At 37.0% G+C, this 19,189-nt stretch overlaps 1 protein-coding gene across 15 annotated transcripts in view; it reads left to right on the forward strand.

Annotated features, from left to right (window-relative positions):
* Positions 1-19,189, forward strand: part of MYT1L (myelin transcription factor 1 like) — a 314,756-nt gene that overhangs the window by 247,957 nt on the left and 47,610 nt on the right. For 11 of the 15 annotated variants that reach the window (XM_069805876.1, XM_069805877.1, XM_069805880.1 and 8 more), the window contains 5 exons: positions 1,217-1,464; positions 3,805-4,041; positions 5,756-5,877; positions 6,240-6,302; positions 6,805-6,873. In XM_069805876.1, coding sequence (XP_069661977.1) covers positions 1,217-1,464; positions 3,805-4,041; positions 5,756-5,877; positions 6,240-6,302; positions 6,805-6,873 — 739 coding nt within the window. The remainder of the gene's footprint in view (positions 1-1,216; positions 1,465-3,804; positions 4,042-5,755; positions 5,878-6,239; positions 6,303-6,804; positions 6,874-19,189) is intronic. The other 4 variants (XM_069805886.1, XM_069805884.1, XM_069805883.1 and 1 more) reach the window with 1 other exon arrangement.

A 19,189-nucleotide genomic window follows, 5' to 3' on the forward strand; every position in this document is an offset into this window, starting at 1 on the left:
CTGACCTTTTTTGTATAGCTCTCTAATCAGCTTGCTAGTTGGTTATTGTTATACTGTGCTATAAGGTATGATCTCTGCAGTATACATTTCCATCGTGAGGGGAAGTAGTCGCTGTAATATGCATGTATGTATCCTTTGAGCTGGACTTTTATTTTTTTATGAAATACATAAATTTAGGAGATGAGCTCACACTTTCTTGCATTTTATATAAATATTTTTAAAACAGTTTATTTGGGAAGAGGGTTGGAGAAATAAGGGGGGTAATAGGGCTGGTTTCCATTATTACTGTAATACCTTTGGCTGCAAGGAGCATTTCCCAAAAGCAGCACCAGTGCTGCATTGTATCTGGATAGGCTGGACGTGAGCTTTGTCAGTGCCTTAGCTCTTCTGTGACCGCTCGCGGCTTCTGTGGGCCAGCGTACGGCTGAGTGCTGCTGTCCTCGGTGTGAGGGGGAATGGAGGGTCTTTGGTCCTTCTTGGTTTTATGAAGGGTTGCAGGTGCTTGGGTTGTTTGAAGGTGGGGACGTTTCACTTATATCTGCTTCCACTTATACAGCCGCTGCTTCTGCCTTTGTGCAAGCCGTGGTGAAACTCACGCGTGACCACCGCCTCTCTCCTTCCATCATGTTCCTCTCCTTTCTGATGGCCAGTGTCATAATTTTTGCCTGTGATGTAGGAAGAAGAAACCTTTTAGGAAGCATGGGGTGTTTGAGGACGTATGGGTCGCACTGCGGCCCGGAGACCAAGCCCATCAGCCTTACGGTGGGCATGATCTCCAGCAGCTCTGGGGATTCTAGGCCTTAAATTAACAGTTTGCTCATGTAAACAGGAGAAGGTCCCGTAGTGTTATGTTGCCCCTCACTGATAAAAACGCATGAGCCGAGCAGATCCTACCTTCTGTCTGACTATATATGTGGGGTAAAAGCAGTGTTTCTGTGTTTTTATTGTTTTCTAAATCCAGCCTGTTTGTCAGAACGATTCATGGTCACGTCATGCAGATTTTTGCAGGAGGTTATTTCATACAAACTCACATACGTAGCATATAAAAGTCAAGACAGAAATCAAGAAATACAGCCATCATTCTTATTGCGGGCTTTTTTTTTGGCATCAGTTACTGTTGCTCATTATAAACTTCACCTCCAGCAGTTTGTTTTTCTCTTCACTTATGCAGAATGCTCGTTCTTTTGAGTCATCCCTGTCATATTTCTTCCCACAGCTAAACGCTACTGTAAGAATTCAAGTCCAACCAGCAGCACAACAAGCAGTTATGCCCCTAGCAGCAGCAGCAATATGAGTTGTGGTGGAGGCAGCAGTGCCAGCAGTACCTGCAGCAAGAGCAGCTTTGACTATACTCATGACATGGAGGCAGCGCACATGGCTGCTACTGCTATTCTGAATCTCTCCACTCGCTGCAGGGAGATGCCTCAGAACCTCTCCACTAAGCCTCAGGATCTCTGTGCGAGGGTAAAAATTAGTAATTCTGTTTGTTGATGAAGATTTCTCTTTACTGCACTTGCTCTGTGGCCCTGATAGATAGAAGAATAGCTTTAGTACATCTTGCTTTTTTTTTTTTCTTTTCCTCAAAATTAACATAATCTGGTGGCTCTGCTAAAGCAGGGAGGAAAAAAAAAAAAAAGATGCAAATTGCTCACAAGTATCTCAGGAAATCCCGATCGGTATATAAACTGATGATACTGGTAGCATGTACTCCTTTTTTTAATTTGTCTCTTACTAGTGAGATCTATAGTTATAAAAGATGTTTGGATTGCTCAAGTGGTATTAATTGCACTACTGATTTTTTTGCTAAACACAGTCTTATTCATACATTTTGTGAAAGGATTAAGATTTAACAATGTATTTTCATTTAAAAGTCACAAATGGGACCTAAGGTTGTAAGATGTAGTGCAAAGAAATCTATGCTACTTGTATGTTACAATTTCTTGCCTGTCTGTGATATCACAGTTCCTAAGTCACCGTATAATACATTTGAAATGAACAAATCCTCTGGTACAGGTGACTCTTAATGTGCTTAACAGTAGTGTGGGGTCACTAATGTTCTATATGTTCATAGAGCCTCAATATGTTATGAAACGGCTATACAGATACAGTTAAAAGCTTTTGTTGTTAAGCTTCATATACTAAGAAAAACAGTGCACTGCTAACATTCGTTAAAGATTTACCAGAAGATTTTTTTTTTCATTATAAACTTTAAGTTTCGACTCTGATAGCTGTTAAGAAATTAGTATTTAACATGCACCAGCAAACAGTACGGTGCTACCTATAGGAGACCACTAGATGGCTAAGTAGACAGATGCAGTGCAGAGGAAACGTTTTTATTGTGCTTATAGAAGAGCTTGTGAGCTGGCAGACATGTTCTGTTCTTCTACATATAGACAAAGGTTTTCTTCCCGTCATTGTGTAAAGCCCCTTGATCATTCATAACAAACTAAACCCGTAGCAGTAAGTATTAGTAATAATCTTGATGTCAGCCAGAATGGCTGGTGACTTTGTTTTCAAATGCTGCTTTTTATATTAATTTATTTAATACTGTTCAACAGGGAACTCTCTTTCTGGCATGTAAATAAATGCTCTCTACATCAACACGATGGAAAAAGTTGGAATAAAATGGTAAAAATCTTACGTGTCAAAACCAGAAGGGGCCTCTTTCCTAATGTGTCACCCTATATTGAGACTGAAGGAATGGATCTGAGAAGATAAACAAGTATTTTCTAAATTTAATTAGCAGGATAGCAGCAATTAGATGTATACTCTGACAAAAGGCAGTAATTCAGAAACAGAGATTTGCATTCACAGTGCTTTCCTGCCCCTCTGTTGTTACACAAGAGGAGAGAAAGTCGCCAGGTGTACGAGGAGTCAGTCACATTCACGTTAGTTTTGAAACCAAATTTCTCATGGAGCATTTCATTTTTTAAAAGATGAGGGATTCTTTGTGGGCACTTTAATTTAATCTGCCCTTAATTTTTTTAAAATTTGTCTTCATTTTAAGATACCTTATTTCTCCTCATCTAATACAATAGACAACCCTTGTTTGTTTCTATAAAGGAAAAAGTCAGAGCCCATACTCACCCTATGTTTCACAGTACCTCAGTCGCCACAGAAATATGCACAACTATTGTTGCAACTGTTCCGCTACCTGAATTTATTGGTTATAAAGATAGATACATGAAATGTTGATACATTTACATCTGCAGGGAAGGAACTGTGAAATCTGAATGTATTTCCTCATTGACAAATCAGGTCCAAAGGGACTTGTTTTGGTACCCGACCTCCCTGTTTAATTTTCTGACATTATCTAGTCAAGCATTGACTGTTAATGTTAAATAAACAAAGAAACAAAGAGTATTTGATGCTAGCTGGTTTTTGTTACTCTAATCACCGAAACAGGTGTCAGGACTGGGAACAAGAATTATGCAGATGTTAAGTTGTAGATACTCACCTGTCACAGAATAAATCAAGAACATAAAGACAATGACAAGAAAATGCCTTTAGAAATTTCTCCTTTTTTTTTCCAAATTTTGCACCTGTGTGGTGGGTGGCAGGAGGGGTATTGAAGACTATCCCCTTTTCCCCCAAACATGAGATTAGCCATTCAGGAAGAAATCTACTTTAACAGCATTAATGTTGTGTAACAGCATCATGCTATGTGTGGGAGGGGGCTCAATGCTTACAATCTATACAGGAATGGAAAAGCGTTTTATCATTCTGCTAGGCAATCAGATTGAAGAAGAGGTAACAGTTTGCTAGTGTGAAGCCGAATTAACAATATTTTTCTTATTTTGACAGAATCCTGATATGGAAGTCGATGAAAATGGGACGTTGGATCTGAGCATGAACAAGCAGAGGCAGCGAGATGGTTGCTGTACCATTTTGACACCACTGGAGCCAATGTCCCCGCAACGGCAAGCCGTGATGAATAACCGGTGTTACCAACTGAACGAGGGTGACTGCTGGGACTTGCCAGTGGACTACACTAAAATGAAGCCCAGTAGGATAGATGAAGATGATTCCAAAGAGATTAATGTATGTCTTTTTCATCTATTAGTTCTTGTTGCAATCTAATTTTGGTAATTCATTAAATTTCTGAAATTTGGAGGGAAAGAGGAAACAAAATTAATACATGATAAAAATGGTGGTTTTCTACAAAAAGGACTTTCTGCTGGTTAATCTTTAGGACTATATCATGCTGGCACACATCTGATCTGTGACTAAGTTCCATAAGACAACATTTGAACCATGAATGTGAATCATGTTTTCTAACAGCGTCATCTTGTTAACAAATATTTTCTGCAGTAAAGATGTTTCACTATATCCAGATTACGTTACTCTGTATAAGCAAGTTGACATAACTGTGCAATACTGGGATAATCAGCTCTAAGGACAAGATATTCTCCTGTATTTGAAAACCATAAATGATGTGCTGAGTATTTGAAAGCACGTATTACTTAGAAATCTATTTAGACAAAAGTAGCAGAGTATAATGTAAGCTTTCAACTATTTCAGCTAATCTTCTTCTAGATTACTTATACACTCCTGATAGCTCTGTGTGTGAAAGGGCCTGTATTAATGAAATACTTTCTTTTAAAAATACAAAGAAGGGCTATTGCAAATCAGTGTTACTTTTCAATTCATACCAAGACAACAGCAAAACCCTTTAAACAGAAGAGGCAAATAAAGAAAATATGTTAGTGAATTTATTTTACTTTTCAAAACTTAGAATAGCCAGGACACTGAAGAGGTCTGCTGACAAGGTTCAGTGCCACTGCTTTTGTTCCTCAGGTTTTAACCTGTATCCACTGTGCAGTTTACAGTCCTGCGCTCAATGCAATTCAGCTGTTTGGAGACTTCTAGAGATTGTCTTCTGTTTCTTCTTGGTTTCTAACAGAAAATTAGGCTAATCATTTGTGTGTAGCACATCTCTTGCCGATTTTAATTAAAATATACAACTATTTTCAGTAACTTTGAAACATATAACAAAGTGGCATTTTCACTAGATACACTGAATGCATTCTAGCTTTGCTGTTAACTACAGTTTTGCTATTAATTTCACTGAACTAACGAGGAAATCTGTCACTATTGAGGAAATATGAGGTAAAACAGACAGTATAGAGTGTTTTTTTCAGAGCAAGCAAAACTCCCTATTTCTACTGAGGCGTTTATAGCACCATCTGCAGGAATCGCTAAATCAATGCATTCAGCCACTTCATTCCTGAAACAGGTTATTTTGAATTTCTGAATGCATCAGTAAAGTTAATTACAAATTATATAGTTCTATTTTGCCAGACAGATCCATTGAGGTTTGCCCCAGATTGAGATTCTGTGTGTAGATGTTAAGATTGCTCCTGTTTCATCTTTGAGATGTTCTAAACTGTTAAAAATGTTGTAAGATGGCTTTTTGATGCATAAGATACTGTATTTAATAATCTTTTTTCCTTTTCCTCTGTTTTGTTTGAAGCAATATGACAGCTGTAGAAAAAGCTGTGGTTTGCCCTTTTTTTTTCTTTTCTAGTTCAATAAACTATATGTTCCGTATTTTGTGAAGTCTTCATTGCTTCATCAAAATACCCAAGTATTATTTAAAGGTTTAAAAGGTGAAAGAATATAAAATAATTTCATTAATTTTCTCTGGCAGAATAGGATAAAGGAGGAGATAACATCTGATGACTCTGCTTTGCGTTATTTTGCATACGTTGTAACCTCACCTAGCTGAAACTAATGTGTATGTATTTACCTGTAGCCAGAAGATTTGGATCCTTTCCAAGAGGCACTTGAAGAAAGAAGGTATCCTGGTGAAGTTACAATCCCAAGTCCTAAACCCAAATACCCTCAATGCAAAGAGAGCAAAAAGGATTTAATAACGTAAGCATAATGTGAGGTGAAATTATTTTTCTCCTTTTAACCTTTTCTCTCTTTGTCTTTTTTTAAACAAACGAGTACATATACGCCTTGCAGTATGAGCATGCAACATTTGCAGCATATAAATGTTTCAAACTGCCAGTTAAGTAAAGTGATAAGCTAACGTGTATTTGCTTGTTCTTAATGATGCTATATTGTATTGAGACGCCATTTTCATTTAAACCTGTTCATTTTGCAGCTTTTCGATTAGGATGCTTAAAACCCCTTGCAGTCATTGCAGCTAAACTGGAAACAATGAAACTTTTAAAAGTTTTTTTTTAAACATACTTACTATTTTGGCTGTTTTTGTTTTTGTTTGGTGGCAGATGTCCAACACCAGGGTGTGATGGGAGTGGTCATGTGACTGGTAATTACGCCTCACATAGAAGGTGTGACTTCATTTTTTTCATGGTGGATTCTGTCTTTTCAATTTATTGTTTTCAGCTTACCTCAACAATGCTGTCAAAGTAAAACGTTGAACTATGTGTTAACCCTTTGAGTAATATATGTTGATCTTAAAAGCATGCTAATTTGTGTGTTGTATAAACGTCTTTTATTTTTAAATAGATTACTAAAATTTCCAAAGTATTCTTAAGCATTTAAGTAGTTAACCCAGGAATCTCAAATATTTTTTGTTACATTTTATTAGTTCATAGAGAAACAAACAAACAACTGAAAAAGAACATTTACAGTATGTAATTTTGGAAGTAATGTTGACACCTAAATATATTCAGAGGGTTAACTATATTACAAAATTCAATATTACAGCACTTGCCCCATCGCTTTTCTGCATTACAAACTTTTACTTTTTAATTTTTATGTTGTGTTTGTTTGGGAGTGTTCAGTTAATGAGAAGATTAACTTACTTGTATATCCTGCCATGTCTTACAGTTTATCTGGATGCCCCTTGGCTGACAAAAGCATTCGAAGTATGCTGGCCACAAGCTCACAAGAACTCAAGTAAGATATAAAGAACAAATATTTTCTTTATAAATATTTATTTGACTGCAAATTGTGTATAGTTGTATCAGAAATTAGAAACACTGTCTGGAGAGCTGCTGCAGAAGGGGCTGATCCTGCTTGGAACATGTGTTGAAGCCTCTAGAAATTCCATACAGGCTGGCTCTATACATAAGTCTGTTGACATAGTATTTCCTTTTGTGTATTCATTAGGTGATAGGGATGGACAGAAGCCAGAACTTCCGGAATTTCATCTAAATGTTTGAATTCCTATTCAATTTTTTTCTGAACGTTTGAGTTTGCTAGCTAGAACAGAAAATTCTCATGTGATTAAACTGATGAAATACTTCTGATTATACAACCACTAAAGTGCTGTAGTTTCTCAGACGTAGATTGGAGGGAAGAGAAAACAATTTGTTTTTCCCTAATGCTTGCATAATTTTCCCTAGGTTTGTATCACTGTTATCAGCTTAATGCATTTTCTCATTTGACTATGGGTTTTAGTGTTTACTTAGTTATTCCCCTACTTAAAATGCATTCTTTACAATTCCTTTCAGTTCTTTGGAGTGACAATTGTGAGCAATGAAAGTTAGAGAATCGTGAGACTTAGCTTTGATCTGTCTTCCTGCACCATATGCTCGACTGCAGCTCTGTATGTGGAAGAATTCTAGCATTTGTTAGTGCTATGAGATAGTGGTCCTCCTGAGTTGGTACTATGGTTAACATGGAAAGATGTTCACAAGTAACGAGGAAAAATTGTGTAGGGAAAGTATGAATGGATAGCTTATGCTGCCATGCTAAGTAGTGTTCTGTCTTTACCTTACATGAGTGCCTTAAATAGCATTTCTGGAGTTCAGTACATACCCTGATGAAAAAAACAAACCTTGATGTAAAGTATGGGAAAGATAAGAAAGCAAGCATGAGAAGCTGCTGAAGTAAGATTGCTCTCTAGTCTTAGCTACTCTAGTCACTAGATGCAAACTATAGGTACAAAATTTACAATTTATTTCCCAGCCAGTCAAAAATAAAAACTATCAGTTTAGATCATGCTGGTATATGCTGCTAGAAGGCTGTGTGATATGCAAGGAGAAGGCATGTAAATGAGATCAGGGAACATATATAAGTATAAGCAGAGTAAGACATGGGCACATAACCCCTGAGAAACTCAGATTTGGACCTGGATTTTGGGCTGGGATGGGTCAAGTGGCAGATGTTCGAGGAAATGTGATTACATAAGCAAAACACAGGTAAGACTCTTGGGGCAGCATGAATAATGCTTTAAGCACAGACTTCGCTGCTTTAACCCTTTATAAAGTTTCCACTTCTGTTTGGAAGGTGTTCCCTAATTACCCCATCTCCTCTGCCTTTCTCAAGCATCTGCAGTCAAGCCTTCCTAATAGAGACCAGGAAGAAAAAAAAAACAAACAAAACCTCACTTAAACTTGAGACTCCACTCCTGTCTCATGCCATTCTTTCTGCCTATTTCAAGTTTTGCCTAAGCAAAGAGAACAAGATTGTCATATTTAAAGTTATATTTTTAAGTTTAGCATCTACTATTTATTTAGCACTTAGCATAAGTTATTTATTTAGCACTTATAATACCTATTGAACACATAAAAACTCTCTTAAGTGAATTCAAAAGTTAGGAAATGCCAGAATTTTAAGCAGGCTAACTTGACTCAGTTCTCTTTTGCATTTTCATTACAAGGCAATCCTTCATTTTCTGATCACATATTTTTCCATAGGATAACAAAGTAATTCGTTGCACAGGGCAGAGAGTAATCCCTGCATAAGCAACTAATGAATTTCTTCTGTTTTCCTCTATCCCACGTGTGGCCCTGTCTGTTATTCACTGCACTTTTCTAAGACTGTACTCTCCAGATATAACTGCTAATTCACTCACACATTTGTCACTACCATTGCATCTGAGTGTTTCCTAATTAATTTATCTTGGTTATAAAGGAATTAATTTATTTTCATCTGCAATTATACTCTGAAGTAAGTCAGGGTTGGTATTATCCCCATTTTAAAGCCAGAAAATGTAAGCATGTAATTTTGATTGCTCAGTTTGGGACTTCCAGGAATCAATTTGTCACAGTTCTTCATATTATAGAAAACTGTATATGTTTAAAGGCAAGTACCCATTGAATTTGCTTGGAGTTGTGGGAATTCAGCAGTTCTACATGATGAGTGATTGACCCTTTCTGAAAAGGGATGAACTCTACAGAAAAAGCAGGACAGAGTCCAGTGTTCCAGAACAGCCCTGGGACTATCCTTTCTCCTCCCCTGAAACTCTGATGAGTCCCAGCTTCCACTTGGTCCATTCACTCTGTCCTGTTTTCCTTCATCATTTTTTCTACATTGTTCCCTGTCTCAAGCTCCTTGTCTAATCAGACCATCTCCTGCTTGCACCACGTTTATATTTTTATTGTCCTCTTATCTCTACACCCTGCTCATGTTGGTACAGAGAGAGAAATAAAGCATCTTCGCATTTCTCACATATATTCGAAAGCAGGGAAGTAGGAGTCTTAGGGATGGCAGCATCCTTTATACAGCTCTCATTTATGCTCTTGTTCTTTGCCTAAGATGGAAGAAGATGTGATCATGTAAATGATAATGCATATGCACAAAACAGCTAAACCAAAGCTACATAAGCGATTTTGATTTTGGAATTTTTAAACTGTGAAGTACTTCGTTTACATCTGTTATATTTCTGTGTGTGAGGTCTGGGGGTATAATTTCCTTGCTTTTAAAAAGAGCAAGCTGAAAAGAAGCAGAAATTCCATAATGTGGGATCCTACTGGCTCTCTGTCAGGCCACGAGCCACCATGAGAACTTTTGATATCTGCTATATAGGTCACCTGAACTACTGTGGTAGCAAACAGCAGTAGAAGGTATAAAGCTCTGCATGGACTGGCAACAGGAGGAGATGGGAAACGTTGCTGGTGTGTTTCATACATATCTGCTGACGATGGAAGAGTAGTGAGAATCAGTAACCTTGGCTCCCGCCCCAGGCTGTAGAGAGAAATGTATATGCGTTTTTTGTCTATATCCCAAGCTGAGATCCCTTCTGTCCCGTCCCTACCAATCTGTACTGTTCTCATCTCTTCTTCATCTTTTATTCCTTGTTCTGGCTTTCAGTGTAGTTGTTTCCAGTCATCCATAAAGATTTCAACCTCTGTAAAATTTCTGGCAAATACTTTTTTAATGCATGGGGTACAGAGAACAATTGATAGTGCGGTAGAAGAATTGATAGTGCAGCATAGGGATCGATCGTGTTTCTGGACTGCATAGTTTGGAAAGAGTTCATACTTTTATGGCTTTGCCATGCATAGCTTACGTAGCAAATATTGCATATGTGCTGGTAAAGCCTTTATATCACATTTTACCAATCCATGATCTCCTTGTGTGTATTGTACACTCACAAAAGTTATGTGAAGTGCAGCTTCCTAATTGGACTTTTGCTAACACACTGGTTCTTTTTAAGCCCAAAATAAAATATAAAGTATCAGACACTTCAGATAATATTAATTAATAATATCATTCAGATAATATTCATAATCAAAATAATATGAGAATCTGAAAAGGTTAGAGAAAAGTTTATTTTGCTTAACAGTTATGCTCACTGTATTGTCTTTTGGTAGTTGTGGCTCCATCGATTCCATCACTCACGTTTCCTGGCTCCCAGAATAATAATGTTGCAGCTTTCAATTAAACTGTTCCAGGGTCAGCATAATTATTCCTTACCACCCATGCTTCTCTTCTGTAAGGCTTCTTACTCAGGTTTACAGTGCAGATTGTATGATTTTCCACTTTCACCCAAAGCCCAAGTGGAAACAAGAGAGTCTGTGCATAGTTTATCGGCAGACCAAAGCCGTTACACAGCCTGGTCAATGATCTCCAAATAACAGAAGAATTTCTTCAGCTTTAATTCTCGGTTACTGCTGCTGGCAAAAAAAGAGGTCAACAGCTTTCAGGGTCTCTGAAGAAATTAATATCTGGCAAGAATCCAAGCTTTTCCAGCATTAAGATTTTATTATAGGACTTGTGAAAAGCAACTAATTTTTAAAGGACCTAGGGACACTATATTGATGAGTAAACTTCACGATGATGGGAAAGCAATTAACAGCCCACCCGTTGACAGCTACCAATATTAAAATATTCGTAAGTTAAATCCAGTTTAATCTTACCCAGGGGCTTTTCCTTATCAGTTTTCTTTATTTACTCCTTATCATAGGAGGTTTTTCTAACAGCTACAGTTACTTCAAAACTGTAATCCCATTGTAGAATTATAAATACTAGAAAAAAGCAACATTTTGAAGCAGTTTAAATCTTATTCAAAATAAAATTTAAAAAAAAACAACCAAACAAATTAATTACTGTTTTTAAAAGGACACATTTTGATCACCAGTAAATCAATCCCAGCCAAAATGCAGCATACTGACTGAGAACATTTCTACTTGGTGTACTGCCAACATGGGAACCAGAGAACCTGGGTACCAGAGACTCCCAGAAAATGACAAACTTAGTTCTACTTAGTGCTACTTTGATGTAAAAATAGTCACAGTATTTCAAAGGCCATAGGTAACTAAATATTATCTTGGAGCTGACTATCAAATTTTCAACATTTACCCTTGTTTCTTTGGATCAATTTTCTGCCAGAATATCCCATCAGTGCTTATATTAAATAATCTGAACCTCAGAAAGATTTGCAGTTCAACCAGGTGCCTACAAGTTTGGATACTTACCTGACACTGTTGTACTATGCCCAGTCCTTCAGTCCCGAAGCACCTGTGTCTCCATGTAGATTTTGCATGTCATTGTTTTCTGTGGTGCACATGTTTTGGTATTCCCTTATGGCACTTACGGGGAGGAGTACGGCCTCATTTCCCTCTCTACAGTGAAGCCTGAGAGCTTTTCTTTTCCACGTCTCTTCTTAACTCAAAGTGAGGAGCTTGGTCTATTTTTGCACATTCTCCACAGCGAAGTAAGAGTTGGAATTTCTGTGCCTCCTTCTTCCATGTCACTCTGCCCTAATTTCCATATTCTTGGTGGTCATCTCCTGCTCTTTCTCCTACCTTCCTTTTATCCTTGTCTCCCTATTCCCAGATGTGTCATCCTAGCAGTGCCTTCCATTCAGTTCAGACAGAAAAGTGAGCTTCTCTGAAGCTCTCCCTGTTAACCGCAACTCTTCTAGGAAGAACAATTCCATGCAGTACATTTTTTTCTGGATAGAAAGGATATCCTTAGCTCATACTTTTAGGGAAACTCTTCTATGTTAGCATGATCTCTAATATTCACTTTTTATTGGTGTAATTTTACTGCAATTTGTTCAGCAAGAACTAGCAACTGGGAGGAAGGGATATCCTCCCAGAAATGGAGAAGCTTGTATTGTATTTATTCTGATGAATATATAAAATAAAATATTACTGGAAGAAAGTAGTGTTTTCTTCCTTGCTTTAGTCATCTGGAAAAAAAATAGGCCTCCTCCAAATACAAAATTAAAATGCGGAAACAAAAATTAATAGGATATATTAGTAAAACACCACAGAACAGGTGACTAGGTTGTTCTTGGACATTGATTGGTACCTATACTCTTTAAACCTTGATAGTTCTCCCAATATACAGTCACGTTTTGTACTCACACCAGTTATTTCTGCAGAGATTTCTTTAGCTGCTGAAGTGATTTCTCCACCTACATCCTATGTTTGCCCCTTGAGGTGTTTCTGGTGTTCAGTGCCTGGGTGTACATTTGTTGCTTCATCTGCACAAGAGTATTATCCCTTGCCTTGCATTGCCTTGCCATGCCTTGCCATGCAGTGCCTTGCCTTGCCTTGCCTTGCCTTGCCTTGCCTTGCCTTCCCTTCCCTTCCCTTCCCTTCCTTTCCCTATTCCTGCTGAGATTACATCTGTCCGCCTATAAGAACTCAGTAAGACTATGACCCATTATTTAGTTTTCACTCACTTTTCTCTTACAAAATTACTCTTTGTTGCAAGAGGCATAACCATTTCCAATCTTACTATCACAGTTTTTACCCCTGTTGTTTATGTCCTCTTTTTTTTTTTTCTCTCTACATTGGAAACTTAATAGAAGTTATCATTACAGTTTTTCTTGAATACTGAGGTTGTTGAGCCTAGTAGGTAATCTTGTGTTGCAATGAAATACTCCTTTGATGCTAAGTATGTATCCTTTGAATCTGTAGATACTTTTTAAAGTTCCTTGATGTTTTAGCTAACTTTTATATAGAAAATGTGATTGCAAGGACCAGACGTGATGTATTTGGAGTAATGTTAAAGATTACTAGACTGAGTCATTTGTAAATGATAGTGTTTTATTAACTTATCTGCAATGTTATGGTAAAACAAACTGCCTTTTTTAATGTGTTATTAAATTGCAAGTTAGCGTGCAAGTCTAATTTAAATTATTAAAAACAAAACCAAGGAACATAGATCCCCAGTATTAGTTCACCTATAAGGAATAATCTTTCCCATTTTGTTCAACTAGATCCTTGGGCCAAGTGAAACTAGGAATCTCATGTGGTTTCAGTGGGTTTTTTTTGCATTTTTGTTTCCTGTATTTATTGCAGATTTCCACTTGGATACCTTATCTTTGATGGCAGCATGCATGCCTGGCCAGAACAGAACACCTTGGGCTCTGTTCCTGCACTTCTCAATACTCAAATGGGCACTGTAGGTTATACCTAGCATTTCCAACCTCATGTTGTGTGGTGTTATGATAATGTCCTTTGTATAGAAACCCATCATCTGCAGCAACCTCATCTCTGTAGTCGCAATAAGTTTTACATATGGAAGTGGCTGGGCTTTTTTTTTTTCTGTTAGAATAACTCATTCAGACTCTGGTAAGGTTGAGTCATTCCATTTTTCTCACTTAAGTTTGTCAACTTTTGTCTCCAAAATGGAAAATACTTGAGTTCTGTTTACATAAGTCCCTTCATCATTGTTTTCATTACCGAGAGGTAGTCTTAAAAGCATGTACTCTCTAAAAAGCTCCTTAAAAGCCAACTGCATATCAGTACCTCTGATGCTGTGAAATGTTCCATGCAGGCACAAAATTGTTTGCATGAAGCACCTTGCAGAATCAGGGCCTTAGTAAGTTTTCAATACCATGAAAAGCTCTGAAATTAGAGGCTTCATTTGCATAGTGGCATCTACAATACCCAAATAGTTCATGGCCTCTTTCTTTATGTACTTAATTATTTAAAACAAAAGTTATTCATAGCTGTACTTTTTTCTGTTTGGATGTTAATCAGTATTTAAAACCATTTGCCACTTTTAGTTATCACCCGAAATAGTCTCAGTTCAGATGAATGTTCACTGAACTAGAGTAATTTTTTCAAAACGACCTATATGACTTCAGAGTCTAAAGTTGGTTTTCAGAAGGAATGTAAATGTTGGGCATCCACATCCCTGCAACTTCTATATGCCTAACTTTGAAAGTGGAATTCAGTGTCTGCAATAACAACTTAGGCAGTTTTGAAGATACAACCCTTAGTTCCTAACCTCTTCACTAATCACCAAATATTTCAGTGTGAATGTTTATTTGACAGTTCATTTTAATTTTCAAAACTTTTCTCTTGTCAGTCATTCCAGTGCCATTCTGTGCAGTCCCTAAGCAGCTATTCTGAGAGGAGCACTTAATTGTGATTAATTATCAATGAATTTGCTTAGTTATGTTAATATGCCCAATGAATCTCTCTAAGGCCTTCTTGTCTTGGAGTCTTTCCATTTGTACAGTTGCCTCCGCCTTCCTTGGGTTTGGTCATACTTCTTTGTCATTGATTGTGTCCTACATAATTAATCTCATTCAGCCTGGCATTTGCTCGTATTCAATTCAAGGGTCTTTTCTTTGGCACAATTTGGTTATTGTGCAAACTCCCATTGTGATGTTGATCATTTTTGCTTCAAATCAACAGATCATAACCAATTGCTCATTCCATCCAGATCCGCAAAGATCTGCAACATGATGCTGTGGTATATCCCAAGTGCTGAGGCAATCCCCATGGGAAGTTGCATAAACTCTACGGTTGCTAAAAGGGGAATTAAAAGTGCAGTGTTTTGCACTTTCTGTGTTTGGTCAGACTTGCCAAAACCCTTTAACATATACCCCGAAATAAAAGTAATTTTGTCACTCAAAGTCCTAAATACGATTGTCTGGATCCTCAGTTGGCGTAAATTAGCATAGCTCCATTGCCTTCGGTGGAGTTACGCTAAGATACAACAGTGATGATCTGGGCAGATGCCCTCAGCTACTTTCTTGGGTTAGCATTCATGTTTGATTGCCTTATTTAAATCTTTTGAAGTTATAAAATTCCTTGCATTGTTTGGTTTCTTAGAATGGCCAATTTCTAACGCGATTACTTGGTGTCTGTATCTGCACAGTAACATCTGATTTTGCCATGCAGTTAAGTTCACCCCTTTACTTTTATCTCAGTGCTATTGGGACTTTATGTGGCACACATTTTTTGCAGCACTGTAGTATCTATATCAATGTTTTATATCTCTAAAATATCCCATATCCCTCATAAACACCTCATCATAATCTTCTTTTACAATATTTTTTGTACTCCCAGTAAGTGGAATTTACATTTGCTCATCTGCATGTAAAAACTGCTCTTCTACCCTAACACACACAGAATTTCCACTGCTTCAAAGTCTGCTGATTTCTCTCCTTCCACAGATAACGACACTGTGCTCTTTCAGCATGGGCTCATTTGGTGTACACTGTGAAACAACCTTAGATTTTGAGGACTATTTTAACACTGGCCATCATTAATTATTTTTATATGCTTGAATGTGCTTACACTGCACTCAGCTCCAGCAGTATCTGTTTTCTGTAATAAAAAAGAGGCAGAGGAGGACTGCAGTATAAGCACATTAGTATTGTTACCTATTATTTTTCAGACTGTGGTAAAAAGGAAGAAAGACCCTTGAAAAAAATTAAATCTAAATAAATTACATGTTAGGTGCAGTTTCCAGAATTACACTATTTACATAGTTTCATTAAAATGGTCAGCTGTAGTCAATCAGAGTGATATTTAAAATGCTATCTTCAGGCTTCAGAGTTAACAGTACACTGAGATGAACGGAATCTAGTTTCCAAATTTTCAGACTGCAAATTAATGGGGACGTCATTATGAAAGCATATGATCAGCTTAAAAGAGCTATAAATATAATTAATTTAGAAGAGATTAGATACTGGGGTACTTTATATTAAGTAGGGAAGGAATCAAATGATACAGATGCAATTTATAAGAAAACCAAGCCATAGTCTTTCTTTTCTTTTTATTTTTTTTTTTTTTTAGAGATAGAGAACTATTTTTTCCAGGCCAATCAGTTTGGCACTTTTCTTGAACACATAATTCACACAAAAAGCATTTCAAAGCAGACTTAGTAGAAAATCACAACTTACTCATTTTTCCTGTAAAACTGTGAGCTTAGGGATTTTTTGTTTGCTTGTATAAACTGATGATAGCTAAAAGAACTAAAATGGCCCTGTATTAAATGCAGTCTACTGAATGCTGAGTTCAGAGTTCAATAGGTAAACAACCTATAATTTACTTTTTTACTATATGATCTGAATCTATAATTCAGCCACGAATTAGACATGATATCAGGCAATAGATATGAAGAAACATCTTGATTATTTCTTTCAAGTATCTATATATTTTTCTTTTAAATACCAGGGTTATTCTTTAAAAGGGAGTGAATTCAGTATCTGCTGTTTTAACTGCTCTGCATTTCACAAAGAAGTTTTAATGTAAAAGCTGCAAATGTTGGGTATGCTGGACACTGCAGAGATAAATTGCTGCTTTTGTTCCCCATGAATAAGATTTATAAACAAATTATGGAAAAAAAACAGGGAAATCATAAAAATTCATATGAAAAGAACTGAATAATTTTTTTAAAAAATGATAGATTATGGGTTTCTCCTCAAGGCTTCTCCAGGAACCATTGTAGGTGGTGATTTGTTTTCCTCTGATGCACTAATCAAGAAACATCTGTCAGGAAAGCGTAAGTATGTTCCATAAGTATAGGTGTAATGGAGGAGGGGCAAGGGCCTTGTTTTTGAATAACACCCGAATACACCTGTTGTGACTTCAGTGTGAAGAATCTGAAAGAACAGAATTATTAAGCTTTTTTTTTTTTTTTTTTTTAAAGCCAGCTAAGGTTTAATCCTCAACAATCCCATTCATAGAAGAAGACCTTCAATGGTTCTAAGTCTTTCCTGAGACCTGATCCAAAGTCCCCTTAAGTCAATGGAAAACCTCCCACCGTCTTTAGCTGGCTTTGGATCTGAGATTATGTTCTGTAACTGTGAAAAGCTTTCCGTGAGCAGCAGGTTTTTAATGGTGTGAGAACAATATTACAAGGCCAAATTCCATGCATAACCCCCAGGAGCAGAATTTGCACTCCTTACACTTGACAAAAGCAGTTTCAGGTTGACACTGTCATAGACAGAGTCCTATCATTACTTGTTTTAGAAGAAAAAGGTATTTTTAAGGTATCAATTAGACAAATATTGGTAAGGAAGTTCCTTAACTTTTGTTTGACTTCTATTCAATACAATAAACCTCTGTAAATTGAAAATACATAATATTTAATGCATGTGAGAAGTAATTGTCCATCAGTTTGTATGCAAAACTTGTATCCAGAATACAATGTCTTAACCATATTTTACCTGATTTTAATTCCATTTTTACAAATTATGGTATTAACACTACTGAACCCACAACTACTGATTCACAAACAGGTACTAAGGAAACATGCCAGGACCATATATCTCCAATTTTTGTAAAAATTCTTGTGAATGTTAACGTACCACAGACCAAATGTGTTTTATATAAAGTCTTATATAATCAAGAATGATCTCAAAAATAATTTTATTCCATCTCAAAGTTTAAAAGCCATTATTTCAAGGTAGTGGGATTGTCTATAAGGCTAAGAAAAACTTTTTTTTGTCTGTTCATGTCAATTAAAATGCTTTCCATTCAAAAGTAAAGTAAATGTAATGAATAAGATATTTCTCCAAAGGGTAATTTTTTCTTACAAATTTCCCTCACTGTAAAAAAGGAAAATTGGCAATTTCTAAAAACACTGCCAATGGATTAAATCCTGTGCAAGAGATACAGTCCACAACAATGAGTACTGGGAAGCGGCAACCTGTGGGAGACATTTCTGTAAGATGTAGTGTGCTGGGTTACCTGTTCCACAGTCTTTCAGTTGACCTTCCTGAGATGCTACAGTCATCTTGAAGTTAGTGGTTTTCCTATGGCTGAATGGGTGCTGTGAGTGGAATTCTGCCTGTCCCTACTTCATGCCAGGAGGTTAATAAGATGCTCTTCTTCTCCCATGTCATGTATAGCTGAGGATCATAACCTCTGAGCTAATCAAAACAGATAATTTGTGTTTCAGCTATGTTCCTGCCCCATGTATTATTCTCCCAAATCCTTGTCAGGGGGCAGTTAATTAGCAGGAACGTTTCTAAGGATAGTGATTTTAAAAAAATATTTTGTCACAGTTTGAATACAAGATGAAAACATGCACTCTGAAAATAGAAAGTTATGGTTCTTCTTTGCCAGCCTGGAAGGAGAAAACTATTAATCAATGTTTAGATGAGATCTGTATCAACACTAACCAAGTGAATTAGAAATGAGAGTAAGGAGCAGTAAATAGATGCTCAGGGATATTTGGCTATAAGCACACAAAAACAAGAAGCGATTTTCAAAGGAAATGTATTGCTTTAAAAAAATCAGAGGGAAACCTTTTTCTCGTAAAAATCATGTAAGGCAAAGTTGTTAGCCTCTCACTCAAGGCTGCTTTTCTAATTCTGCAGTGCACGAGAACTCTGAGCCCTAAGGTATAATAGAGCATGAGCACTTTCTCTCTCTGCCTGCATTCCCAACCGTGAGTGAAGTGTTTCTGGACAAGTGAGCTGTTTTCTACGCTGCAGTGTGCAGTCACACAGTGCCATTGTGCTGCACAGCCACTTATCCCTGTTTGTAACCTCCGACCTCTCCAGCACTCTGCACAGCTGTTTAGGAAGCTATTCCTGCAGCTATTAGACTGTGAAGTTAAAGTGGTTCTTTCATGAAATGTTTGCAGTATAAACCAAGCTTGCACTGCCTAATCTTATGGGAGTTGCGGAAGGGAAAATTGTACAAAAGGGTGGGCTTTCTGCCTTTTTTAAATTTAAGGAGAAAGTAAGGAGGGCCAAAGTAAGAAAAGACACCAGACTGTATCCCGTGACAATAAAAAGCACAATTCATTTTCAAGTGCTCTACTTAATGATACCTTG

This window comes from Haliaeetus albicilla, chromosome 18 (genome assembly GCF_947461875.1).
Source record: "Haliaeetus albicilla chromosome 18, bHalAlb1.1, whole genome shotgun sequence".
Classification (NCBI taxonomy): Eukaryota; Metazoa; Chordata; class Aves; order Accipitriformes; family Accipitridae; genus Haliaeetus; species Haliaeetus albicilla.